The following is a 26,271-nucleotide window of genomic DNA, read 5'->3' as shown; positions in this document are numbered from 1 at the left end:
CCCCCATTGGTGGGGAGAAATTTTGCTGACTGTTTATTATGTCTTGAATCGTGTTACAAATTCAAAAACTAAAATTTCACCGTATGAACTATGGAAAACAGAAAACCAAATGTATCTTATTTTAAAGTATGGGGTTGTTTGGCTTATGTTCGTATTCCCGATCCTAAAAGATCAAAGCTAGCTAGTAAAACTTATGAATGTGTTTTTGTTGGGTATGCTCAAAACAGTAAAGCTTATAGATTTTTTGATATTAATAATAAAGTTATTATTGAATCTATTGATGCTGATTTCTTTGAAGATAGATTTCCTTTTAAATCTAGAAATAGTGGGGGTTCTCTACCTAGTACAAGTTCTGAACGTAGAATAAAAAAACCTAGAACTGCAGAAAGTAGAGACACTGAAATTGAACCTAGGCGTAGCAAAAAAGCTAGGATTGCGACACCCTATGGTTCTCACTTTGAAGTTTATACCTTAGAGGAAGACCCTTATAGTCTTCAAGAGGCACTCAATTCACCTGAATCCGGTTTTTGGCAAGAAGCCATAGATAATAAAATGGACTCCCATAATCTTAATGGAACTTGGCACCTAGAAGATTTAACCCCTGGTTGCAAAGCAATAGGTTGTAAATGGGTACTTAAAAGGAAGTTGAACCCTGATGGTTCAGTAGAAAAACACAAAGCTAGGTTGGTAGCTAAAGGATTTAGACAAAGAGAAAATGTAGATTTCTTTGATACTTATTCTCCTGTTACAAGATTGACTTCTATTCGTGTTTTGATTGTTGTTGCTGCTGTGCATAATCTTGTTGTTCATCAAATGGATGTTAAAACAATTTTTTTGAATGGTGAATTAGAAGAAGAAATTTACATGGAACAACCTGAAGGTTTTGTTGTTCCTTGCCAAGAACATAAAGTGTGTAAGTTAGATAAGTCACCGTATGGTCTGAAACAAGCTCCTAAGCAATGGCATGAAAAATTTGATAATTTGATGATTTCACATGGTTTCAGAATTAATGAAAGTGACAAATGCATATAATATAAATTTGAAAACAATGCATGCATCATGATTTGTTTATATGTGGATGATTTGTTGATTTTTGGTTCAAACTTGTTTGTGGCTGAAGAAACTAAGAATATGCTTAAGTCTAACTTTGAAATGAAAGATTTGGGTGAAGCTAGTGTAATTCTGGGAATTAAGATTACTAGAACTAATGATGGTATTTCTTTGGATCAGTCTCATTATATTGAAAATATTTTAAATAAGTACAACTATTTTGACTGTAAACCCGTGAGTACTCTTTTTGATTCTAGTGTTAAACTATTTAAGAATACTGGTGATAGCCAGACAATCTGAATATGCTAGTATAATTGGTAGTCTTCGTTATGCAACTGATTGTACCAAACCAGACATTGCATATGCAGTGGGGGTTTACCAGTTGTCCTGGTTTGGAACACTGGAATGCAGTTGAGAGGGTTATGCGGTACCTTAAAAAGACCGTTAACCTAGGATTACACTATAAGAGGTTTCCTGCAGTCCTTGAAGGATACTGCGATGCTGATTGGAACTCTCTTTCAGATGACTCCAAGGCCACTAGTGGATATTTGTTTAATATTGCTGGTGGCGCTGTGTCTTGGAAGTCAAAGAAACAGACAATTCTGGCTCAATCTACGATGGAGTCTGAATTGATAGCACTACCAGCAACTAGTGAAGAAGCGGGATGGTTGAGAAACCTGCTTTCTCAAATTCCTGTATGAGATAGACCGATACCAGCTATTATGATCCACTGTGATAGTACCGCGGCTATTGCAAAAGTACAGAACTGTTTTTATAACGGTAAGAATCGACAAATGCGTCGAACGCACATCACAGTTAGAGAGTTTCTCACAACTAGTGCTGTACGTGTGGATCATGTTAGGTGGGAAGAGAACTTAGCTGATCCTTTGACGAAAGGATTAGCTAGAGAAAAGGTATTGTATACCTCTAAAGGCATGGGACTTTTGCCCACTAGAAATTGAGTCATTTTGTGATGGATACCCACCTAGAAATAGGTTCAAAGGGAATAACGATTCACAAATGATATGAAGATAGAATCATGCATCTTTCCCATGGCATGATGTCCTGAAGCGGGTTAAGGTTGAGTTCTTTAATTCTTAATGAAGTCTATAGATCTGTATAGATTGGGGTACCAAGCTACAGGAGTACTTTTGATAGACTCACCTATGTGAATGAGAAAGTGTGGCCGCTTTCTATGAGAACATGGGCAGTTCTCTAGAAAATTCATTGAAACTGGGATACGCACAAGGCCGTAATGTGCTGGCGTTTAGGAATTTACTCTTAGTATAGTTGTGCGTGTATTAAGTAATTTGTTCTCTCCATAGAGTTCAAAGACATGTGTTCACTCTATGTCAGAGTTCAGAGAATTTAATACTATGTAAAGGTTCGAAATCGAAAGATACCTTTGCTTATGCACATAACTAGACGGATCTTGCTCAATGATTTTAAAAATATAAGTGGGGGATTGTTGGGATATATGTTTTAAAATAATTCTTTTGTATATTTTATCAACAATTCGAGCTTGGCCTAGTGGTTAAGCATTTTGGGCCTTGAGGGTGAGGTCTCAGGATCAAATCCCTCCCCCTACTGATTGGGTATATATATATAAATAATAATTATATATTTAATTATTCCGGGAGCGGGGTCTTGGGAGGTCTCTTGAATTTTGAAAGTTATTTTTACTAATTTTGAAAAAAAAATTCAACCCAGTTTTACTGCCCTTAATTACGTTGATAATTGTGCTAATTATGGTACGACTAATTTGCCCGTTTTATACTATTATGAAATTTATAATGTTTGCAATAGATTAGATTTATTTTGCATTAATTCGTATTCATTGCTTGGGCTATAAAAATCAGTTTTGGAAGCAGAAGGAAAACAAGTTTTCAATACCATTGTTTTTTTTTTTTGAGAATCAAGAGACTAGTTTTTCTGAGCAAGATAAGAAAGAGTGAAAGTGATCAATCTCTCATTGTGTGCGTGAGGGATTGAAGAGAGTTTTTATCTCGGCTGTTTTATCCTGGGGGCGTTGTGACGAAGAACGAACTGCTTGCACAAAACTTAAGGCAAAGCCACGAAACGTCTTAAAGAGAGCGACCTGGTCGTGACTCGGCCGTTATCTTGTTTTTGTGTTTAAATTTTGTTTTGTAGGTTTGAAATCGGCAATTGTTCCAACAGTTTCACACTAGACGGGGGACTATCCTCCGTCAGAAAAAAGAAACTTTTAGTGCAAAACGGGGGACAGTCCCCTGTTAAAACCTTTTTTTTTCGTTTTTTTTTGACGGGGGACTATCCCCGTCTATGTAGAACTTTTTAGCTTCTTTTTGTTGACGGGAGATTGTCCCCCGTGTAAAAAGATTTATTTTTTTTTTTGGAAGGAGGACAGTTTCCCGTCTGATCCAAAATCCAATTTTTCTTAATTAAACGGGAAACCGTCTTCCATATAATAGCTTTTTTTTTTTGTATTTGCCCATAATAGCTTCACACGTTCATCTGGACAAATAATCTTTCATACGAAAGAGTTAGTCTCCATTTGGAGACTACCCATAGGATATGCTCTGAAGATCAGAAAACGATGGAATTCAGTGATCGGTTTTGAAATTTTAAAGCCGGTGGTCGATGGTGGTCCAATCTGCACAGGCGCACAGACATACAGTAACGGAGATGAAGTTTCAACGGGACAATTAACAATCCGCCACCTGAACATTAATAGACGAGGAAGATTCTGATCCAACGGTTATGTATAAATTCGAATAGATTTCATTAACCGGGAAAGTTAAAATAAAAATAAATTAAATTACAATAAAATAACAATAATGAATAGAGAAGAAGTATTTTACTTTTTCTTTCTTTCTGTCTCGAAGAAAAAAACATCTTTTAGGGCTCTTCCCCCTTTTTGACTCATTCCCCACCAAAACCAGTTTTTTCTTTTTGGGAGGAGACGTGGATCTGTTAATCTCTACTTTCCTTCTTCATCTTCAGATTATCCTCATCCGATCGGTATATTTCTCCTTATATATTGCTTTTAGTTTTAGCAATAATTTGGTGTTTATTTTGGGTAAGTTTTGTTTGTTTTGTTTATTTAGGGTTTAGATTTTTTTTATGATGAGATTTGTTTACTGGTATGATAATTTCATCTCTAGTGTTACCTGATCTGAGATATTATTGTAGTTCTGTAAGGTTTTCTTTTTTTAGTGAATTTATTTATTCTTTGGGAGTTATTTTGTGTTTGAAGTATGAATATAGCTGAAATTAGTGATGTTTTAGTGATGTATTTGTTTGATACTTAGTAGTTCCAATCATTGTTTGCAGAGGGGGTAAATTTTAGTAGATTGATGACACGTGTTAGTAGCAATTAGGTTGTATCTGTATGAGAACATAGGGTTAATACAGTTACAGTTGCTAACCTTGATAAGAACGAAGGCGAAACCTAAATTGAAAGTACGAGCAGGTTAGTTTGGTAAATTTTACTAGATTTTTGGTGTGAGTTAGTTGGAATTAGGTTGAAGAAAAATGAAAAGCTATGCAAATGGAAGTAATGTTAGCGAGCTTATGGACAAATTAATGTTATAGTTGATTTTTTAGGGAAAGATATTTACATGGCACGGTGATATTAGTATTGATATTAACAACTAGCCTTGAATAAACTACGACATGGTGTCATTAATTGGAGTATTAGATAGTGATGGTGGAAAGTGTATCTGCGGTTTCATTGTAGTATTCAATATCAGTGTCACTAGAACTGAATGTAGGACTACAACAAGTTTGAAGAAGTAAATGAAATATAAACTATAATACTCGTGAGGTATATTCTAGTTTGTCACTTGTCACTGTTGATTTTATTGGAATCACCATTATAATGGCCCTTGATATCAATCCTAACAACTAACAGCTTCCAACAACCAACAGGCTACACTACGATGTCACTGTTGCAGTATGTGATACTAATGGTTGTGGACATTTATTGTTGTTAGCACTTAGCATGTCATTAACGACTAGAACTGAAGTAGATTTTGCTTTTGTGTCCAGAGGCACGTTTCCGGTGCTTCTTATCTTATCTTAGAAATATATAGATTACACAATTGGTAACCTTAAAAAGAACGAATTGATGACTTCTTTTGGAATTATGATGTTACTGCGGTTGGCAGGAAATATATGATACATATATGTTTGTCACATTTAGGGTAATTCCATTCTACAGCATGGTAATAAATCAATCTAAACAATTAACATCATGAACAACCTGCGTGACAACCTGCGCGATGATGTCATTTTAAACGATACAGTATGTGATAGTAGTTAGTAGTTCTAATGAGAACATATATATTTAAACGATTAGTAACCTCAAAAAGAACGAATAAATGACTTATTTTGAAATTATTATCTTAGTACAGCGTCACCAGAAACTTATGTTTGTCACAGTTGTATATGAAGGGAGAACCTTTCTGTTAGAGCCTGGTGTTATCAATCTGACAATTAACAGCGTCGAACAACCCTTGTGATCATGTCTTGTTTTTTGCTGAAAGGGTCTGGAGGTGGTGGAATTTTTGCTTGTCTACTTGTTGTTGTTGTTCTTCTTGTTTGAAACATCTTCGTTGTCATCGGATTCTGAGTCGGATGAGGAAGGGAATGATATGGGATGTTAGTGTTGGATTTGGAGCTGTAGATATGGGGATATGGGGGTTTTGAATTGATTCTTCAATTTGTTGCTTCTGTGTTCAATTTGAATGTTTTTAGGGTAAGAAATTTGTGGGTATTGTTTATTGTTTAAACTTGAGTTGAAATTGAAATTGAAATTATCAGGACCAAAGTTTCAGTTTATTTTTAGAGCAATTTGATTGTTCTTGAATATCTGGGTTAGGCGTGATTTTCGGATGTTTGTCGGTAGTTGTATAGGGATACTAGTGATGCCCATCTTGGCTTAAGCTAACTAGGTAACTATTTTAGCATGCTATTCAGTCTGTAAAAGCATGTGTAACTTGCTCTATGTAGTATAGACGATGGTAGGACGTTATTTTGGTGAGGGTTTAAGTGCAGGTTTTTGTAAGAAATTAGACGAATAGTATTAGTAGCAGCAGCAACAGGTAATGATAGTAATGGAGCTTCCAGTGATATAAGTGTAGTGAATTGAAAGGGTAAGATGGGTTGAAGGATGAGGGAGAGAAGAATTTTTGTGTGTAGTGAAGAACAAGAAAAAAGAAGAGCAGCTACTGCCATTGCTGTTTAACTGTTGTTGTGTTTTATTCCGAGAGTAACAACAAAAAAAGGGAACTAGGAAGAAAATGAGTGCAGAACCTCACTTTGGGTAGGCTATAGTAGCTATAGATAGAAGGCAAAACTGGATATAGCAAAACAAAAACAAGAAAGAGGTCCTACCGGAAGTCGAACCCAGGTCGCAGGATTCAAAGTCCTGAGTGCTAACCACTACACCACAGAGTTGTTAGGTGTTTTAGATTCCGACGATTTTTAATGTCATCATCGTGGTACCCAGCATGGTGTTAAGGATCTGAACACTTAACAGCATTGAACAACCTGTGTGATGATGTCATGTTTTTAGCTGTATGGGTCATAAGTTGGCGGAATTTTGCTTGTCAATGTCTTGTTGCTGTTCTTCTTCTTGTTTGAAAGGTCTTCGTCATTATAAGATTCTGAGTCGTATGAGGAATGGAATAATATGGGACTGTTAGTGTTGGATATAGAGCTTTAGAATCTTGTTTGGAGTGGAAGCTTGTGTAAGAAAATGGACGACTAGTAGAAGCAGGATCAGCAGTTCATAAATGATGAGGGAGAGAGGGATTTTGTGTTTAGAGAAGAGCGAGAATGAAGAAGAGCAGCTTTTGCTGTTGTTGATTGTTTTTTCTTCTTTTTGTGCAAGAATAACAAGTTAACAACAAATGGGAAACTAGAAGAGGAAGAAGAAGAGTGTAGATCTCTCACTGAGGCCGGGCTATTATAACTATAGATAGAAGGCAAAACAGGATAAAGCCAAACAAAAACAAGAAAGAGGTCCTACCGAGAGTCGAACCCAGGTTGCAGGATTCAAAGTCCTGAGTGCTAACCACTACACCATATAACCAGTAGTGACGTTGTTAGGTGTTTTAGATTTTGACAATTTCAAATGTCATTGTTGTGGTACAATCCAGTCCTTTTCTTTGGTTCTTTCTTTATCGTTTATAGTTTCTTTCGTTTTTTTTTTCTTGATGTAAGTTTTGTGTTTATTTAGGGCTTAGATTTTATAGGATGAGATTTTATTTACCTTTGATGCCTTTTATGATCATTTCATATCTAAAATCATTTAAGTCACCTGATCTGAGATATTGCCGTAATTTTTAAGGCTTTTGGAGTAATTATTTGTTTTTGGGTGTTTATTTTTGGTCTTTGAAGTACGAATATCTACAGATTATAGCAGAAATTCATGGTGTTTAATGGTGTGTTTGATTGATACTTGTACCTTTTGGAAGTTGAAGCTTGAGAAATTCAATCACTGTTGACTGAGGGGGTAAATTTTATTAGATTGATGATGTGTCAGTAGCAATGAGGTTGTACGAGAACGTAGGGATTATACACTTACTATTATTAACCGAGATAAGAACGAGGAGAAACCTAAATTGAAATTACAAGACTGTCAGTTTGGAAAATTTGGCTACTTTTACTGTGAGTTAGTGAGGTTAATGAGAAATTTAGGTTATAGTTGATATCAACAACTAAGCTTTGAATAAGCTATGAGATGTTTTTGTCATTTGGAATATTAGATTGCTATGGTGGAAAGTATATCTGCGGTTTAATAGTTGTATCCTGTTGATGTGCAAATATAGGAAGTCGAAACCTGCGAAATTCAACCCATGTTTATGAGCTAGTAGTTTTTTTTTTTTTTTTTTTTTTTTTTTTTTTTTGTATACTGGTTATGTGTGCTAATACTTAGTTGTAAGTACATACTTAACAGAAATAGTAACCTTAAAAAAAAACGAGTAAGCGACTTACTCTGAAATTATGATCTTAATATGGTTACCAGAATATATATGATATTCACATGTTTGTCACAGTTGCATTAGAAGGGAAAACTATTTTATTAGATTGATGATGTGTCAGTAGCAATGAGGTTGTACGAGAACGTAGGGATTATACACTTACTATTATTAACCTAGATAAGAACGAGGAGAAACCTAAATTGAAGTTACAAGACGGTCAGTTTGGAAAATTTGGCTACTTTTACTGTGAGTTAGTGAGGTTAATGAGAAATTTAGGTTATAGTTGATATCAACAACTAAGCTTTGAATAAGCTATGAGATGTTTTTGTCATTTGGAATATTAGATAGCTATGGTGGAAAGTATATCTGCGGTTTAATAGTTGTATCCCGTTGATGTGCAAATATAGGAAGTCGAAACCTGCGAAATTCAACCCATGTTTATGAGCCAGTAGTTTTTTTTTTTGTATATTGGTTATGTGTGCTAATACTTAGTTGTAAGTACATACTTAACAGAAATAGTAGCCTTAAAAAAAAAAACGAATAAGCGACTTACTCTGAAATTATGATCTTAATATGGTTACCAGAATATATATGATATTCACATGTTTGTCACAGTTGCATTAGAAGGGAAAACTATTTTTATAGCACGGTTTTATAGCACGGTGTTATCAATCTGAACAATAACGACGTGAAACAACCTGTGTCATGTTTTAGCTGAATGTCTTGTTTAAGTTGGGGAAGTTTGCTTGTCAATATCTTGTTGTTGTTCTTGTTTTTGTTTGAAACTTCTTCGTCATCATCAGATTTTGAGTTGTATGAGGAATGGAATTATATGGGCCTGTTAGTGTTAGTGGAATTTGTTTAACTTAGATGAGTAGTAGAAGCAGGATCGGCAGCAAGTAATGGTAGTAACAAAGCTGTGAGTGATACAATTGCAGTAATGATGAGGGAGAGGAATATTTGTGTGTACAGAAGAGCGAGAATGAAGAAGAACAGCTGCTATGCGGCTAGGCTATAATAACTATAAATGGAAGGCACACAGGATAACAAAATAAAAACAAGAAAGAGGTCCTACCGGGAGTCGAACCCAGGTCGCAGGATTCAAAGTCCTGAGTGCTAACTACTACACCATAGAACCAGTTGTGTCGTCAGGTGTTTTAGATTCTTACAATTTCAGATATCACCATCTTGGTACCACAGTTTATTTATTGGGAACACCATTTTCATGCCACCTTTTTTTTTGATCGGCATTTTCACAACACTTTGATATCGATCTTAACACCTAACAGCTTTAAGCAAGCCATGTGATGGTGTCATGTTTTAGCTGTATGGGTCATAAGTTGGTGTAAGTTTGCTTGTCAATGTCTTGTTGTTCTTTTCTCTTGTTTGAAACATCTCCATCGTCATCAGATTCTGAGTCGTATGAGGAAAGGAATAATATGGGACTGTTACTGTTGGATTTGAAGCTATGTAATCTTGTTTGGAGAGGGTTTGAGTGGAAGTTTGTGTAAGAAATTAGACGAGTAGCAGAAGCAGGATCAGCAGTAGGTAATTGTAGTAATGGAACTTTGAGTGCTACAATTGTAGTTGTAGTTAATGGAATGGGTGAGATGGGTTGAATGATGAGGGAGAAGGGAATTGTTGTGTGTAAAGAAGAACGTGAATGAAGAAGTGTTTTTGCCAGAATAACCGCAAATGGGAAATTAGAAGAGGGTACATCTTTCACTTTGGCTAGGCTATCATGACTATAGATAGAAGGCAAAACAGGATAAAGCAAAAACAAGAAATAGGTCCTACCGGGAGTCGAACCCAGGTCGCAGTATTCAAAGTCCTGAGTGCTAACCACTACACCATAGAACCAGTTGCGACATTGTAGTTTAGATTTTGACATTTTCAAATGTCACCATCGTGGTACCCAGTCCCTTTTCTTTCTTTCTGTTTCTATTGTCTATGTTCTTTTTTACAAGCCTACAAGTTTTTTGGTATTCTGATGATGTGTGTTAGTACTTAGTAGTAAGTAGTTCTAACGAGAACATAATGGCAACACAAAAAGTCAACTAGTAAGGCTTGTAAGTAGTATTTTGATAATGTGTGTCAGTATTGAGTAGTAAGTAGTTCTGTCGAGAATATAAAGATAACACACAATGTCAACTAGTAACCTTCAAAAGAACAAATAACTGGCTTATTTTGGAATTATGATCTGAGTGTGGTTAACAGGAAATATATGATATTAAGATATTTACATATTTGTCACAGGTATTTTAAGGGAAATCCCTTTTTTTATAGCGTGGTGATTTCAGCCTTAACAATTAACAGCGTCGAACAACCGGCCCTATGCTGTCATCATTGTAGTAGGAGATAGTGATGGTGGAAAGTATATGTGTGGTTTATTTTGGTGGTTATATCTGAATGAAACTCGTGTTAATATTTGTGATTATATGTCAAAGTGTTACTTTCTTGGTTAATCATGTTCAGTTTAATCATGTTCCATTTGAGGAGCACTTAGTGAGAGAACCCTTTTTTGATTCATCATACACTATGAGTTGCATCTATTCGGGTTACTAAGTTATTTTATTTCTCAGGCGTATGGATTGGTTTTTCTGAGGTCAAGAACTTAATTTATCAAGGTGGTTGAACGAGAACTGCCAACTGCTGTTTTAATTAATGGCTTCAGTCAGCATGGCGCCCACTTCTGGGCTCAGAGAAACCAGTGGTAATAATGCTGGTGTTGATAAGTTGCCCGAAGAAATGAATGATATGAAAATTAGAGATGAGAAGGTAGATGAAGTGCTATTTTTATCTTGGTAGGTTTTTCGCTGAGTATTAATGTGTAATCATTTATATGTAAGCTATTAACTTCCTTTCTAGGAGATGGAAGCAACCGTTGTTGATGGAAATGGTACAGAAACAGGACATATCATTGTGACGACTATTGGTGGAAGAAATGGCCTGCCAAAGCAGGTATAGCTGTGTGATGATTCATGAAATTTTGCTCTCACAGTTTCTAGCTGACATTTTTTCCCTTTTCCTGTAGACAATAAGCTATATGGCAGAGCGTGTCGTGGGACATGGGTCGTTTGGAATTGTATTTCAGGTGTGTTTTCTGGTTCCTAAACTACAAACGCTTTACATGTTTCATGAATCATGTTATGGTTCATGGGTTTATCTAGTATAATTCTGTGAACCAAAGTGTCAGTTATTTAATACATTAATTCTCTTTTTATTTCTTGTATGGTTTGTCAGGCCAAGTGCTTAGAAACTGGTGAAACTGTTGCCATAAAGAAGGTCCTTCAAGACAAGAGGTACAAAAATCGTGAGCTGCAGACCATGCGTCTATTAGATCACCCAAATGTTGTGTCGCTGAAGCACTGTTTCTTTTCAACAACTGAAAAAGACGAGCTTTATCTTAACCTGGTGCTTGAGTATGTACCTGAGACCGTTCACCGTGTCATCAAGCACTACAACAAGATGAACCAACGAATGCCATTGATATACGTAAAACTCTACATATACCAGGTGTGTCTCATTGCATTATTAGTTTTTACCACTGCTAAGTTGGCATTTTAAATTACTAAATAAACTATAAGCTGTGTATGATTGAAGTAACTTTTTCTTGAATTAATAAATAAGTTGCCATCGGCTCTTTTATTGGTTATTTCCCATCCTTGCTTATACTGTTAATAAGTTTCGTTCATTTGTACATTTTTTTCCCTCTTTATTAAATTATTGAGCCTCTGGGGTCATTCTTCCTTCTAGTTTTAACAGTAAATTTGGCTGGGACATTTATTTTTTTCAAAGCTAATAATATTGTGTTTATGTTCTCAGATTTGTAGGGCACTGGCTTATATCCACGGTAGTATTGGAGTATGTCACAGAGACATCAAGCCTCAAAATCTTTTGGTACGTTTAAGCCTATGTTACTCCTCACACTTTGATATCAATGGGTGTGCGTGTGACTCTAGTTCCTCAATCATCTGGTATCTTGTTTTTACCAATAACTCCTCAAATGGGGAAAGTCACTGGTTTTAAAAGGGTAAAGCATCATTCTGATGCACTGGTAACTGGTAAGTGATGATAAAGAGGGTAATGGTTGATGTTAGTAATTGTTTTTTCATTGCTGAACTTACCAGTAGCCTATATGACTGGGTTTTGGGTTGGACACATAAAACTTGAGTTTCCTCTCTAGCTCGTAGTTTCATTACATGGGAATCTGCATGAAGTTGGTTATTTTTGGGCGTCTAATGTCATCAATTGTCATGGATGGATGAGCAGCCATATCACTTAAGGAATTGATTTGCGTTTTATGTTTTCAAAAATGAAGCAAGTGTCTGATTGCATTACGTGAAGTTAAAATGTTGTTTCATTGTTCGATGTCAACAGGTAAATCCGCATACTCATCAGCTGAAGTTGTGCGACTTTGGAAGTGCTAAAGTTTTGGTAAGCAGTTGTATTATCAGCCTATTGGGTCGTATTTAAGTCATTTTATATTACCATCTCATTAGTTTAAGCCTCTGAATCTCTATTCTTGTTATTTCCTTCCCTTGGTATAAACAGGTAAAAGGAGAGCCAAACATATCATACATTTGCTCTAGGTATTACAGAGCACCAGAGCTTATATTTGGAGCCACTGAGTACACTTCAGCCATTGACATCTGGTCTGCTGGCTGTGTTCTTGCAGAGCTACTCCTTGGACAGGTATTTTGATTACTCCTCCTGCATGTATGTGCTGGGCGTTCCACTATAGTTGGAAGCTTAACATGTTTTTTCTTCTTCTTCTCAGCCTCTCTTTCCTGGCGAAAGCGGAGTTGACCAGCTTGTTGAAATTATCAAGGTGAGCTTCAGTAGTAGTATTGCCGTTGAAATTGCTTTGTCAGATACTCATACCCTTGGCTCGACTATTACATCCTTTCTGTAGTCACATGCTCTTTTTAGGAGTTGAAAACGTATATAGCAAATATCCCCCCTGTTCTGGAATACAGAACCATGGTTGGTGGATACGACTGTTTTGATAACTTAATTGCTTAAATCACACACGTGCATTTTCTACTGACAGTCGAATTTACCTGTGTACCTGTTCTAGAACTTGTATGCATCACTGCACTGTTGCGTCATTGATATCTGACATGCTTCATTTGCAGGTATTGGGTACCCCAACTAGGGAGGAAATCAAGTGCATGAATCCTAACTACACAGAGTTTAAGTTTCCACAAATTAAAGCTCACCCATGGCACAAGGTACTAAGAATAGGGATTTAATTTTTGTACGACTTTCTCTTTAGGTTTAGCTCAAGTTTTTGTAGAGATGTATTCTCAGAATGTTTATTTAATGCAGATATTTCATAAGCGAATGCCACCAGAAGCTGTTGATTTGGTGTCAAGACTTCTGCAGTACTCTCCCAACCTACGTTCCACAGCTGTGAGTGCAATCAATTTTTTCTTCCATTGTATATCTAGTCTCGCTTTTCAGATAGCAAAACAGCAATGTACACTAAACTTGAGAATCTGATATGTGAATTCAGTACTCCAATTGTCAAATAAAAATACGCTAGACTTCCTTTAGCTTGCATTACTAATTTAGGTTTTTCGTCTGGTGGCTGGTATGCTATATACGGTCTTCATGATTGTTAAAAGGAATATTTTGTTAAAAGAATAGTATTTTCTTTCTCTTTCTCTCCCTCTGTATTCAGCCCAGTCTTTTGCATTATGCAACCATGTGTGGACATTTTAAGAAATTTTATTTTGCTGCAGTTGGAGGCCTTGATGCATCCGTTCTTTGACGAGCTACGTGATTCAAGCAGTCGCCTTCCTAATGGACGTCTCTTACCCCCACTCTTCAACTTTAAGCCTCACGGTAATGTATTTACTTTCGAACAATATGATCTTTCATTTTCAGTAAAATAAATCTAACATTTTGTCTATCCATGGCTTTGGTCCCTCCACTGATGATCAGAACTGAAGGGAGTGCCAGCGGAGATTTTAGTGAAGTTGGTCCCCGAGCACGCGCGAAAGCAATGCCCATTCCTTGGTTTGTGATTTTGTTGTTTCCCGTCTATCTGCATATGCATAGTAAAATGCCCCACCTTGATTACCAATTATCATATGTAAGCTTCCGTAATTTTCTCTTCTTTTTCTGTTCAATAGTGTTTCTACTGTGTTGTAATAGCAGAATAAGAAAGTTTCTGCTTAGGCTTTACCTTCAAATATCAATGTATGGAGATGTATGTTGCTGACCGTTGTTGCTAAACAGCTAAGACAGATTGTAACATTATTGTACGTAGATTTAAGAAGAAAACATAACTTTTTCTTCCCACCTCAGCCGATGCATTGTAAAGGGAGATTCATGGATGCCCAGAGTTGGTAATAATAATGTGGTTTTTGTGCAGGGTGAGTGAATTAATGGAGGTGGTAAATTATTATAAGAAGTTGGAAGTTGTTTCTAATTAGGTTGGGTCTTTCAGAGTTGACCTAGTTTGGAGTATTTGAGCAAAATATCTGGGCTGTTTTATTGCAGATTCCAGTATCTCTCCTAGATTTGATTGAATTTTACGGTCCCCTACATATTTCCTGACCTAGTATATGTATGGTGAAGGATACAGCCAAATATCTCATTTTTCCTTCTTTGACGTCCTTTTTCCTTCTTTAAGCATTGTTTTTAGTTATCTTAGTTTTTATGTTTATGTAGTTGCTATCTGGAGAGATTGGAAACGAGATATTCTATTGTTGTTTGCAGATCATTGGCTCATGCACAACGTGTGGTGGGCTAATGCAAGAGAAGATGAGGTACTTGGTAAACACCTTAAGGGTCTCAATCTTATTCATTTTTAGCAGCAAGTAGAATTCCAGTACATGTTCTCCATTAGGTTTTTAATCACATGCCTTATTTTTCGCGTGGCTTATTTCATGTTTTTAACAAAATGTAACAAGATAGTACCAAGGGTGAAATTTTGGATAGTAAGGATGGAATTTCGGACACTGTCTATCTTCCACACTCACTTTAAGGAATGCAGTTAATCTCGGATACCTTAACAGTGATTATCTAGTTTTGAAATTCAGGCCTGCAGCTGAGTGTGTGCCAATTTTTTTATAAAATGTCAAGCCTGCGTGCACATAATCAGAATGAAATTCTTGACTTGTTTAACTCACCAGATTCCTGTTCTTTGTAGCTTCGGTTCAACCGATGTCAGGCCCATTTAAGAGAGTAATAGAGATGTCACATAAATAGTTTTTTGAAAGAACTATGATTTTGGGCATACTGAATAAAGACAAAAGGATGTGAAATAACAAAATCAGAAATTCATTTAACCAAATTTCTTTTTAATGGTAAATCTACCCTTTACGTATTAGTGTTAGTAATCTGGATTAGTGATTAAAACTTTTATTTAGTGATTAAGATAATTTTCAGAATTATAAAGGTTTGTTTAGATGAAAAAATTTGGGGAAAAAAAAATCAAAGTTTTTATTGAGAACGAGAGAAGGAGAAAGTGAGAAAAACTTTCTTCTTGATTCAATGGAGGATGAGGAGGGTCGTTCTTCATCTAAAAAACCTAGGAAAATACATATCAACTACAACAATGATCCAGAAATGGCTGATTTCTTAGATTGTGAGAATGATTTCACACAAACTCAAACTCAAGATGATGATTTTTATGAGCCAAATCCATATGATGAATACATAGATAAAAGGAACCCAATGCTTCTAACACACACGTACACTTCTATTTTATGTTTAATCTCATTTTGTAGCTTGAAATCATCAAAAAATTGTATTTTTCATCATGGTTCGGCGAACCAGGACTATGTTCAGCTTAAAAATATAAGCCGAACCCACTAAATTGATGAACAGTTCGGCTAGCTGAATTTGTTAACGTTATACGCCGAACCTTCATTTTCCAACTTCCAACCTATTTGCAAGATCCTAGCTCGGCTTATATTAAAGTCTAATAACAAGCCGAACTTATTCCTGAGAGTTAGGTTCGGTTCTCACTCTAAATATCGTATCAGCCGAACTATATATTTTTCCAAGTTCGACTCATATTAAAAAAATCACATCAGCCGAACATGATACTGATTTTCCATGAAACACTTAAATTCATACACATTTAGGGGTTAGGCTTTTTATTACATATGTTTGCTATTGTGCAGCCTTTTCATAGGATGAACCAAACAAAAAAAGTGGAAATTACTAAAAGTGTTAAGAAAGTGAAGTCTAATGATGGAGAATACCAGATCCATATTAAACTCATTAAAATCAATTATATATTATCTTCAACTTCAAGAGAATGAAAAGACAAACACAACGCAAAAAGAATGAGGTCATTCCGACATCGGACGAAAAAGTTATGGCCAAAACAAGATCAAAAAACTTGAGTGTGCAAAGAGAAGGTTCAACTGATAACTCAACAACACGAGCTAGCCGAACCTAGAGCCTGCAAATCAATATTTTCGAAGTGTTTACAGAGAGAGGTTCGGCTTGAAAGTGATCTAATCGAGTCAGCCGAACCTGACAACCACCTGGGGTAAATTTCACTTCTCAGGTTCGGTCGGGAAGGTTTGCAAGGTATTAGCCGAACCTGACACTGTTCTGGGACGTATTCAATACACATTTTGGCGTTCGGCTAAAATTGACATTTACGGTTTAGCCGAACTGTTCATAGACATTTTCAGGGTGAAATTTCAAGAGCAGTTCGGCTCAAAACTCAACTCAATTATCAGCCAAACCCGCTACTGTAACCGTCAAAAACCCTAAGTTATTAGCAATTTAACCCATTCAATCCATGAAAAACAACAAATAAAAGATTGGGTTTGTAGGGAATACCTTCTTATCCTCATTTCAGTATTTGGAGCTTCAAATGGTTGAATTTCCGATTCAATTTCCGGTTCAATTATAGTTTTTACACCTTCATCTTCAATTGGTTTTTCTTCTTTAATTCATGGATTGGAAGAGGATTTAGAACACCTGACGTTTTCTTTTTTCTTTGTGCGATCCATTATATAGTTCAATTTAACCGATGATCGAATTTTCACGAATCGATAATTAATTACAGTGATGAAAAGAAAAATCTAAGCAAAAAGGAAGGTGGTTTGGCTGGAGGAAGAAGAAGAGATGTTTAGGATAGTTTATTTTTTGATTTTAGGTTCAAGGGTATATAGGTAATTGAACTACTCAGTAGACACCCCTTATAAGGTCACCTAGGATGGAAAAACTATTTTGTAGGCCTTGAAAGTTTTTAGTATACCTGAAAACATCCTTTTATTTATAGGGTTAATATCGTTCTGTCCGTATTTTGCGTCCTAATTTTTCTTTTTCATCCAACCTAGAAAATTTAGCTCGACGGCCGATATCGATATTTTCTTCGTTAGTATGGCATGTAAATTATATAATAATTATCTCTAATTGATTCTTTGATGATTGGTAGGCTACTTAACAAGAAAGAACCTTCTTACCTTCCCAAACTATTTTAATAGATTATAATTACAATTAGTGAAGGGTTTGATTTATTTTTAGTCAATGTCGGCTGTTATATGCATGTATTATTTGAAGAATACAAATGAAGCAAATTGTTTTTTTAAAAGTAAAATAAGAACGCAAGACTCCAGTTATACATTTGTGGTAATGGGGCAAGAAAAAAATCTGGGCTTCCAGTATCTGTCCAAGTTCGATTGAATTTTAGGGTCCCCTACATATTTCGTGTCCTAGTATATGCATGGTGAAGGCTGCTATGCATTCATTTTGCCTTCTGTGACGTCCTTTTTTCTAATTTTGAGTTTTGTTTTCAGTTACATTTTTATAGTTTTACGTTTATGTATTTGCTATCCGGAGAGATTGGAAACGAGATACTCTGTTGTTGTTTGCTGATCTTCGCTCACTCACAACACGTGGTGGGCTAATGCAAGAGAGGGATGGGGTACTTGGTACACACCCTAAGGGTCTCAATCTTGGTTTTCTAATGAATTCTAAAATTGCAGCGTCCACATTTTTTTGTTTGTTTGTTTTGGGTTTTAGTTTATTTTTCTTTTAGTTTTATGGTGCAAAAACACAACTCCAGTTATACATTTGTAGTAATGGGGCAAGAAAAAAAAACTTGTAAAATTACAAGAAGTAAGTGCAGTGCAGCACGCCTCACTTGTTTTGTTGCTGAAGACATTATTAAGTTATCCTTTTAACATTTGAGATGGTAAATGGAATGAGATTATTCCAAGACTGCCGTGTTTGAATGCAAAATTGAATGACTTGCACTAGGTTTCTCCCTATCAGGACGGTGGGGCAAACTAGGCTTTGACAAAGCGCAAAGTATTGATTTGGAGCAGTTATTATGGGGGCAATAACTAGCCCTCAAGGCACTGTTTAGAGTAAAAGGAGAGAATACAAGTGATAGGTACTGTTTTCTACCCAAACACTTCATCCAGTTCTGCTCAATGGAATTTTCTATCTAAAACTTGAAAACAAAAATAAAGTTATGGCACAGGGTAGACTTTAAAATAAACCTAAACAAGTATCCTATGATGTACTCTACTTGGACCTAGCTCAATACAGTTAATTTCAACTACCTAAAAAAATGAATTTAGTGGAAAACGCATCCCAGTCTACTTCATTCAAGTTTGAGGACGAAAACAGAAATTACCCTATTTTCACTTGTGAGATTAATGCATAGTAAATATTTTTTTTTGTAGGTTTTTCCTACTTCCACTACCTTGAAAATGAGCTCAATGGGAAATGCACTACGCTCTGAAATTCTTATTTATGAAATTGACACATAGAACGAGCGGATGAATCTTGAATGGGATGATGGATCAGCACCCTACTTGGTCCGTTTGGATATAATGTCATGTGTATCATTTAGGAAACTCTTGCTTTTGTTCATCTGAAAATCTCGTGCCTCATTGTGCATGTGTTGTGTTCATTAGAGAACCTTGTTTAGGTGTGGTCCATCGTATCAGGATTTGTACGTTTTTGTATCGGAAATGCATAGTTCATGACGCTTGACATGTTTTAGTATTTACATGAAAGATTTGTGCTTTTTAGCTTCATTCTCTGTATTAAAATGGGATTTTTTTTTTTTTGCTCGTATGGTGCTCGAGCATTTTTGATCTTCTAGTAGCACATCCAATCATTTCACATATGGTTGGCTGTGATGATACTTGCAGAAAGTACTTGTTAAAGGAAAAACTTGTCCAAACTAACAAAATTCGATCAAATATCGTTCGTATTTCCTAATGGTCTGTTGTGATGCTGATACATCAAAAATGCTCTGACAGTGCAGGCACTTTTTATTTCCCGTCAAAATGGTCTTAATATAGTTAGGCTAGCAGCTGTATATATATCACTGCACTGTTCACATGAGGTTCCTAACTCTTTGTTATCTCCCTCCCTCTCTCTCTCTTAAGCATCTTCTCTTCATTTTCTGTAACATCTCAATGTTTAATCTCCTAAACAATTAATTAAGAATATCAATATTTCCAGATACTCTCCACCGGCATTCATCCCCAGTTCTTGAAAAAATTGTTCCGAAGATTTGCTTACTCAAGAATACGAAAAGAAAAGCGCGAGCTTTGGATGGGGTTTTCTGGCGGGTTGTCGTTTGCTTTAGTGATAAGAATCGCCATTTTGTTTCTGGCTCTCAAGAGTGCAGAAGGAGGAACCCAATTTGTAAGAAATCTGTTTAATGCTAAGAGCTCAAAATATGGGAGTCATGATGCGTCTCACTTCTATTTTGATACTTTGCCTAACAACGGGAAGCATTCCGTCTCAAAGCCAAGGCCACGTATTTTCAACGTGAGATATTTCGGAGCTGTTGGAGATGGTTGGAACGATGATACAGCTGCATTCACAATGGCATGGAAAGCCGCTTGTGAGGTCCGATCGGGCGTTGTTTTGGCTCCTGAAGGTTATATCTTCATGATCAATCCAACAACTTTCTACGGCCCTTGTAAACCAGGCTTAACATTCCAAGTAAGAAGATTACATAGCACAGATTCTTTCAAGATAGAAACTAAACTGGTTTTAAGTAATTCAGCAGCTAAAAAAAAGTTCTGTTTTTGAGTAGGTGGACGGAGTTTTGATGCCCCCGGATGGACCGTATTTCTGGCCGAAATCTGTTAGTATGGCACAGTGGCTTGTGTTTTTTCAAGTTGATAGAATGACCCTTACAGGCGATGGAATCATTGAAGGAAATGGAGATAAATGGTGGGAGATCCCTTGCAAACCTCATCGGGTAATTCTTGTAAAGGAAATGGAGAGAAATGGTTTATTTTTTTTACCCTTTTTCCATAACATAACTGTGTTGAAATTTATTTACAGGGTCCTAATGGAACGACGTTACCCGGACCTTGTGATAGTCCTGCAGTAAGCATTTCAGACAAAGCAAATTTCATATTTCGATCAATAATTATGGTTACGTATTGACATTATTTCGTACTCTTGGTTGTTTCAGTTGTTGATGTTCTTCTGGAGCTCAAATTTACATGTCAGTAATCTGCACATCAGAAACAGTCCTCAATTTCACATGAAATTTGATAATTGTACAGAAGTGGTCATCCAAAACATCTCCTTAGATTCCCCTGCATTAAGTCCAAACACAGATGGAATCCATATAGAGCAGACGAAGTCTGTTGGTATTTACGACACCAATATCGCCAACGGTAAAAAATCGAACTCCCTATCGAATTTCAGTCATTTTTTTAATGTAAGTTGCCTTCATGATTTTATCTCTCTTTTGGAACAGGTGATGATTGCATTTCAATTGGAGCTGGTTGTACGGACGTCGACATCAAGAACATTACCTGCACGCATAGCCATGGAATAAGGTAAATCTTTACTCCCACGAGTTCGGCTCCGGAATGTTTGATCCTCCAAGCACTCATCAAATTTTTGGTTTCAACAGTATTGGGAGCCTTGGAGCAGCGCAAAATATACAGGCTTGTGTCTCGAACGTAACAGTCAGAAATGTATATCTGAAAGATTCAGATAATGGTGTAAGGATCAAGACATGGCAAGGCGGCTCCGGCTCAGTGTCTGGAGTAACATTCCGGGACATAGAAATGGATAATGTTAGGAACTGCATCATCGTTGATCAGTACTATTGCCTTGCCGAGGAATGTCGGAACAAGACATCGGCGGTGTTTATCAATGACGTCTCGTACATTAATATAAAAGGAACTTACGACGTAATAACCAAACCGGTACACTTCGCATGCAGTGACACTGTACCGTGTATGAACATAACAATATCAGAGGTCAATCTTCTGCCATCTGAAGGAAAGAGTGAGATCGACCCATTCTGTTGGAACGTGTACGGAAGACTAGAGACCGAAACAGAACCTCGAATAAGATGCTTACAAGAAGGAGAGCCTGACTCAGTTTCAGAGAGATTCCGAGGTGTTTGTTAAAGAAATCACACTCTATATACGAAGAATAACCGAAAGCTGAATATTGTACAGGTGCCCATGAGCCACTCATATAATTTTGCTATTTTTGTTCCTATTTATATACTTTTCATTTCTTACAGCAGGTTGTTACTTGCAAGAGCTAGTCACTTTGATTGTTCAAAGGGGCCTGAGTTAGCTCACTATATATATTGTGATAGCTTCATAGATATCAATAATAAAGCATTCTATTTTTGTTTTGGATTTCACTTCGATTTCACTCAATTGAGTTCCCTGACAATACAGCCCCAGAGGAGGGCATATAAACGTGCAATACATAGCTGCAAGATCTGTGCAGTGGCTATAATTTCCTGAACATACACAAATTTGTATTTCCAAACACATAAAAGCTAAGGTATGCTATTGTTACCAGCAGTCGTTACAGGAACAACTCCCTTCTCGAAATATATGAAAACGGCTACGATCCCTCGCTATAATCTCCCTCTTAACAACTTTAGAGATGATCTTGGCTGCTTCATGACAGTCACTACAAACTCGCAGATTCTTCACAATTCGTATTGTGGTTCCTTCGCTAGTGTTGATGAGTCCAAATGCAATTGCTAACTTCTCACTGTGAGTGGACAGTGCATTTTCCTTCTCTTCCTCATCTACACTCTGAAGCACGAGATCCGTGTTCGGTTTATACCCAGCAATCTTCATCCTTGGACCTAACTCGCGAATCTTAGAATAGATCTTGTCGGTTTGAGGGTGCCATCTGTCTCCCATGAAGAACTCATGAACCCTGTTATCTACCTCAATCCAACTGCAACCAGGAACTTTCAGCACTCCATTCTTTCTCATCTTCAACATTGAATTTGCAGAGTCATCAAGCCGACCCATGGAAGCATATATATTGGCCAGATAAACATAACTTCCGGAGTGTTCAGAATCTAGCTCAAGGATACGTTGAACAACCATCTCTCCTCTCTCAAAATCTTTGTAGATCCGACAACCCCCGAGCAATGCACCCCAAACTATAGCATTCGGTTTGATTGGCATTGAATTGATCAAATCTTCTGCTTCATTTAGTCGGCCAGCACGGCTAAGTAGATCCACCATGCACCCGTAATGCTCGATTTGAGGAGTAATTCCATACTCTGATTCCATCAGCTTGAAATACTCAAGTCCCCTCTCGACCAACCCTGCATGTGTGCAAGCCGATAATAATCCCATGAAAGTAACCTCGTTTGGATTGACTCCAGTCTTAAGCATTTCAAAAAAGTAAGAAAATGCTTCTTCTGCATACCCATGCATTGCCAATCCAGTAACAATTATACTCCATGAGATCACATCTCTTTCTTTCATTGTTTCGAATACCCGCATACCTTCAGCTAAACACCCACATTTGATAAACATATCAGCTAGCGCGTTCCCTAAGAAGAGCTTCAACTCAACACTGTTCCTTTTAATGAATAAATCGATCCACTTGCCCAAGTCAAGTGCACCAAGCTGCGCACAAGCTGATAAAACGCATACAAGAGTTATGTCATTCGGTTTTACACTTCCAACTTGTTGCATTTTGCGAAACAGATGTATCACATCAGAATACTTCTCATTCTGTGTGTAACCAGCGATAATTGCATTCCAAACAACCACATTCCTCTCAGGCATTTCATTAAAAAGGCAACGAGCTGAATCTAAGTCTCCCGACCGCGCATACCCTGTAATCATGGCAGACCAAGAGATCATATTGTTATCATCCATTTGATCAAATACACACCTGGCAGAGACCACGTCTCCGCACAATGAATAACCATTGACCATTGTGTTCCAAGTAACCACATCTCTCACAAGCATTTCGTCGAACAACAACTTAGCAGTTACAGGCAGCCCAAATCTAAAGTACATATCAACTAGAGAGTTACTAACACAAAGGTTGGACTGGTGTCCCATCTTCGCAGCAACAGCATGCACCTTCTGGCCATCGAAAACAGCAACAAGGCCAGAACATGCCTTCAAAACTGAAGTGAAAGTATATTCATCTGGCTGACGAAACGCCGGAGAATGCAGCTCCTTGCAAAAGCAATGAAGAGTTTGAAACCATTCACTATTTTGGGCGTAGGCTTTGAGCAATGTATTCCAAGCGATAACATTGGCGTTGGGTAGTTGGTTGAAGATGAGTGCAGCATAGCGAACTTTGGAGTGAGTGGCGCAAACACCGATTAGTTTGATGGTGATGAGGTTAGGATCTATATATGGTGGAGCATTTGTTATGAGTTGTGTTTGTATTTGTAAGAGATGTTTCATGTTCAGTTGGGACGTACATTTTAGTAGCAGCGCCGTGAGTTTACGGTGGTTACGCGGTGGAAGTGCCAGCTTGTCTCATTAGCAAGCAAGCATTTTACTAGCAATCACAACCGAGAAAGAGAGGACTTATGTATAGCACAAAGCTCGAGAGACTTACTCTGATACTCTAGTTTCATTTAGCCCCGCAATTGCCGAAAATTCCCCAAAGCTAGTATCAAATTTACGTTGTGTGGGCCGTGCCATATTTCATTTTAGCCGTTTGTGTCATAACTTAGGTATTGCCGTATTGGTATTATCAAATTTATTTACGTTGTCTTTTTTTTTGAAGCATATCTTTGAAATTATTAATTTTATACTATCTTTAATATTTTTTGACGTTATTTTTCCCATCAAAGTAAAAAGCACAGCTAAATGATTACTATTAAAAATAATAAAGAATAGTTATTGCCTAGTGATGATAATAAACCTCAAGGCATGGGTTTGTGGAAAGGTGTTCTAAAGTCTATTATTTTTCTGAATAGTTCTTTGAGATTTAAGATGGGGAATGGAAAAGCCGTAAGATTTTGGAAGGATAAATGGACAACTCAGGGTCCATTGTGTATGAGATTTCCAGCAATTTTCAAAGTTTGTATTATGGAATTTGCTACAGTTGCTGATATGTTTCAGGAAGGCAGACTGCACTGCACTTTCAGAAGAAGGTTAACTAGCTGTGAAAAAATGGAGTGGGATCTATTGTGCAATGAACTGGGGCCTTGTTATGGGTTGGATGCAGGTGAGGATTCAGTGACTATGGAGGGAGAGTTCTCTGTTAAAAGGTGTTATGAATTGCAGATCACAGATGCTGAGGTGAACTTTAACAAACATTTATGGAAATCAGATATTCCTTCTAAGGTTAGTTTTATGTTATGGGCAGCTTTTCATAATTATTTGCCAACTAAGGATAGGCTACAACATAGAGGAATTGAAGTGCAGGATGGGTTATGTCCTCTTTGTAAGAGAGTTGAAAAATCTGCGTATCATATTTTCTTACATTGTTCTTATGCATTCAGCATTTAGACTCATTTCTTGAATGCATTTGGGATGGCTTGGGTTTTTTCTGCAAACTTGTTAGCAGTTTTGAAGCTTGGAAGTTTAATATTCTTACAAGAAGGAATAAGAAGATTTGGTGGAAAATTTTGTATGATGTTTCTTGCATTTGTGGCTGGAAATGAATAGTAGAACTTTTGGGGAGGGCTAAAGAGGAAGATGATCTAATTTTGATCATTAAACAGACTCTTGCATTATAGTTTTTTGATACTAAAGAGTTTGATGGCATTTTTATAAGCCAAATTTTGTTTCATTGGATTAGTATTGTGCATACATAATGTATGGCATAGTACTCTCCTGGTTGTAAATACTTTTTCCTTTTAATATAACCATTTTTATTCAAAAAAAAAAAATTCAGAAAGGATTTATTGTAGAGTTTGTTGTTTCTTTATTCGTTCATAACTTTTTTTTTCTTTCTTTTTGCTATTCGCGGTATGTTTTTTTTTTTGAAGTATGTATTTATAAACGAAACTATGAGGAAATTACACGAGGGTATCTAGTACCCATGGAGTCGCTGAGTACAATTTGACTAATGAAACTTGGGATTGCGTGTTCCCATATTTCGGTTCCAAAATTCCCTCTATGGCTTCCGTCCGCCGCGTGATTGGAAAGTCCATCCGCCGCCTGGTTTCCCTCTCTATAGTTGTGTTGGGTTGCCGCGTGTGGTATCTGATTGATATGGTGCTTTATTTCTGCTATCATTCTCTGTAAGTACCACGGTGGTGCTGTAGGTGAGGTAACAAAGCGCATTAGATTTTCAAAATCTGTCTCAAAAAGGAATCTCATCCACTGTCTCTCTGTCGCGGTTCTGGTAGCTAGTAGCAGCGACCAAGTTTCTGCAATTAACGCAGTAGTAATTCCTAGTGGTTGCGCGAGACCCATGACGACTTTTGCTTCTGAATTCCTGCAAATGAAATCCGCCCCTGCAACAGCCGGGTGTCCTCTGGCAGCTCCATCTGTGTTGATTTTTAACCAAGTCCGGATGGGGGGAGACCATCCTACCATTAATGTTGTTGTTGTTCTATTTTCTCTTGAGGGTGCGAGTGTCGGTATGTCGCCTGGCAGGGTCGGTGGTGAGGATTCTTGGGCCCATATTTACTCTTCTTGTTGTTTTAAGGTGGAATGTAGAATGTTATTTGTTGTTGCCTGTTTTTGTCGGTAGAAGAAATCGTTTCTAGTTGTCCAAAGGGACCAAAAAAGATAACAGAAGGAGGTGATGAAAGATGGAGGGGCCTGTTGTTGAAGGAGTTGGGAGATGGTTGTTTGAGGTGAAATTTCATTTGGGAATGTAATGGAGGTATTTAGGGTATTTGTGAGTTGATGAAGCAACGTGTTCCATGTTGTAATCGCTACGGGACAACGTAAAAGTAAGTGGTCAGCTGATTCTATTACAACGAGGGCATATGTTGGAGTTGACAAGATGGATTCTGTTTAAGATAGCGAAGGTTGGTAGTCCTTCATTAATGGCTTTCCACAATAAAAGCCGAATTTTTGGTGGA

At 37.0% G+C, this 26,271-nt stretch overlaps 3 protein-coding genes and 3 non-coding genes across 7 annotated transcripts; 2 read left to right on the top strand and 4 right to left on the bottom strand.

The window, feature by feature from the left end:
* Positions 1 to 3,871: 3,871 nt before the first annotated feature.
* On the top strand, positions 3,872 to 14,399 carry LOC113334799 (shaggy-related protein kinase alpha-like). Of its 2 annotated transcripts, none has more exons than XM_026581006.1 (13): positions 3,872 to 4,050; positions 10,601 to 10,796; positions 10,887 to 10,979; positions 11,053 to 11,112; positions 11,262 to 11,534; positions 11,844 to 11,918; positions 12,399 to 12,455; positions 12,573 to 12,713; positions 12,799 to 12,849; positions 13,157 to 13,252; positions 13,350 to 13,433; positions 13,766 to 13,868; positions 13,968 to 14,399. In XM_026581006.1, the coding sequence occupies exons 2-13, from the start codon at positions 10,683 to 10,685 to the stop codon at positions 14,048 to 14,050; spliced, it is 1,230 nt and encodes a 409-aa protein (XP_026436791.1). In that variant the 5' UTR covers positions 3,872 to 4,050; positions 10,601 to 10,682; the 3' UTR covers positions 14,051 to 14,399. The 2 variants fall into 2 exon arrangements, with proteins under 2 accessions (XP_026436791.1, XP_026436792.1); XM_026581007.1 differs by having other exon boundaries at positions 3,886 to 4,108.
* Positions 7,055 to 7,126, bottom strand: TRNAQ-UUG. The gene has a single exon. It is a non-coding gene; the product is annotated as a tRNA-Gln (tRNA).
* Positions 9,085 to 9,156, bottom strand: TRNAQ-UUG. Its single transcript has one exon. It is a non-coding gene; the product is annotated as a tRNA-Gln (tRNA).
* TRNAQ-UUG lies at positions 9,807 to 9,878 on the bottom strand. The gene has a single exon. It is a non-coding gene; the product is annotated as a tRNA-Gln (tRNA).
* Positions 14,400 to 19,376: 4,977 nt separating the features above from the next.
* Positions 19,377 to 21,648, top strand: LOC113334798 (polygalacturonase At1g48100-like). The gene is made up of 6 exons (XM_026581004.1): positions 19,377 to 19,967; positions 20,062 to 20,229; positions 20,316 to 20,360; positions 20,449 to 20,656; positions 20,740 to 20,821; positions 20,899 to 21,648. The coding sequence occupies exons 1-6, from the start codon at positions 19,572 to 19,574 to the stop codon at positions 21,401 to 21,403; spliced, it is 1,404 nt and encodes a 467-aa protein (XP_026436789.1). The 5' UTR covers positions 19,377 to 19,571; the 3' UTR covers positions 21,404 to 21,648.
* LOC113334797 (pentatricopeptide repeat-containing protein At3g62890-like) lies at positions 21,612 to 23,857 on the bottom strand. Its single transcript, XM_026581003.1, has one exon. It carries the CDS (start codon positions 23,684 to 23,686, stop codon positions 21,806 to 21,808), a length of 1,881 nt encoding a protein of 626 aa, XP_026436788.1. The 5' UTR covers positions 23,687 to 23,857; the 3' UTR covers positions 21,612 to 21,805.
* Positions 23,858 to 26,271: the final 2,414 nt, after the last annotated feature.

This window comes from Papaver somniferum, unplaced genomic scaffold (genome assembly GCF_003573695.1).
Source record: "Papaver somniferum cultivar HN1 unplaced genomic scaffold, ASM357369v1 unplaced-scaffold_137, whole genome shotgun sequence".
In the NCBI taxonomy this organism is placed as follows: domain Eukaryota; kingdom Viridiplantae; phylum Streptophyta; class Magnoliopsida; order Ranunculales; family Papaveraceae; genus Papaver; species Papaver somniferum.
The sequence above is the reverse complement of the archived record's forward strand: the minus strand, read 5'-3'. Positions and strand labels throughout refer to the sequence as shown.

Excerpts from the sequence above, each read along its gene's own strand:
- LOC113334799 (XM_026581006.1), top strand. The coding sequence starts at position 10,683 with ATGGCTTCAGTCAGCATGGCGCCCACTTCTGGGCTCAGAGAAACCAGT. Across the intron at positions 10,980-11,052 it reads GAAATGGCCTGCCAAAGCAG|ACAATAAGCTATATGGCAGA; the intron begins GTATAGCTGTGT and ends CTTTTCCTGTAG. Across the intron at positions 11,535-11,843 it reads TAAAACTCTACATATACCAG|ATTTGTAGGGCACTGGCTTA; the intron begins GTGTGTCTCATT and ends TTATGTTCTCAG.
- LOC113334798 (XM_026581004.1), top strand. The coding sequence starts at position 19,572 with ATGGGGTTTTCTGGCGGGTTGTCGTTTGCTTTAGTGATAAGAATCGCC. Across the intron at positions 20,230-20,315 it reads TCCCTTGCAAACCTCATCGG|GGTCCTAATGGAACGACGTT; the intron begins GTAATTCTTGTA and ends ATTTATTTACAG. Across the intron at positions 20,657-20,739 it reads CGACACCAATATCGCCAACG|GTGATGATTGCATTTCAATT; the intron begins GTAAAAAATCGA and ends CTTTTGGAACAG.
- LOC113334797 (XM_026581003.1), bottom strand. The coding sequence starts at position 23,686 with ATGAAACATCTCTTACAAATACAAACACAACTCATAACAAATGCTCCA.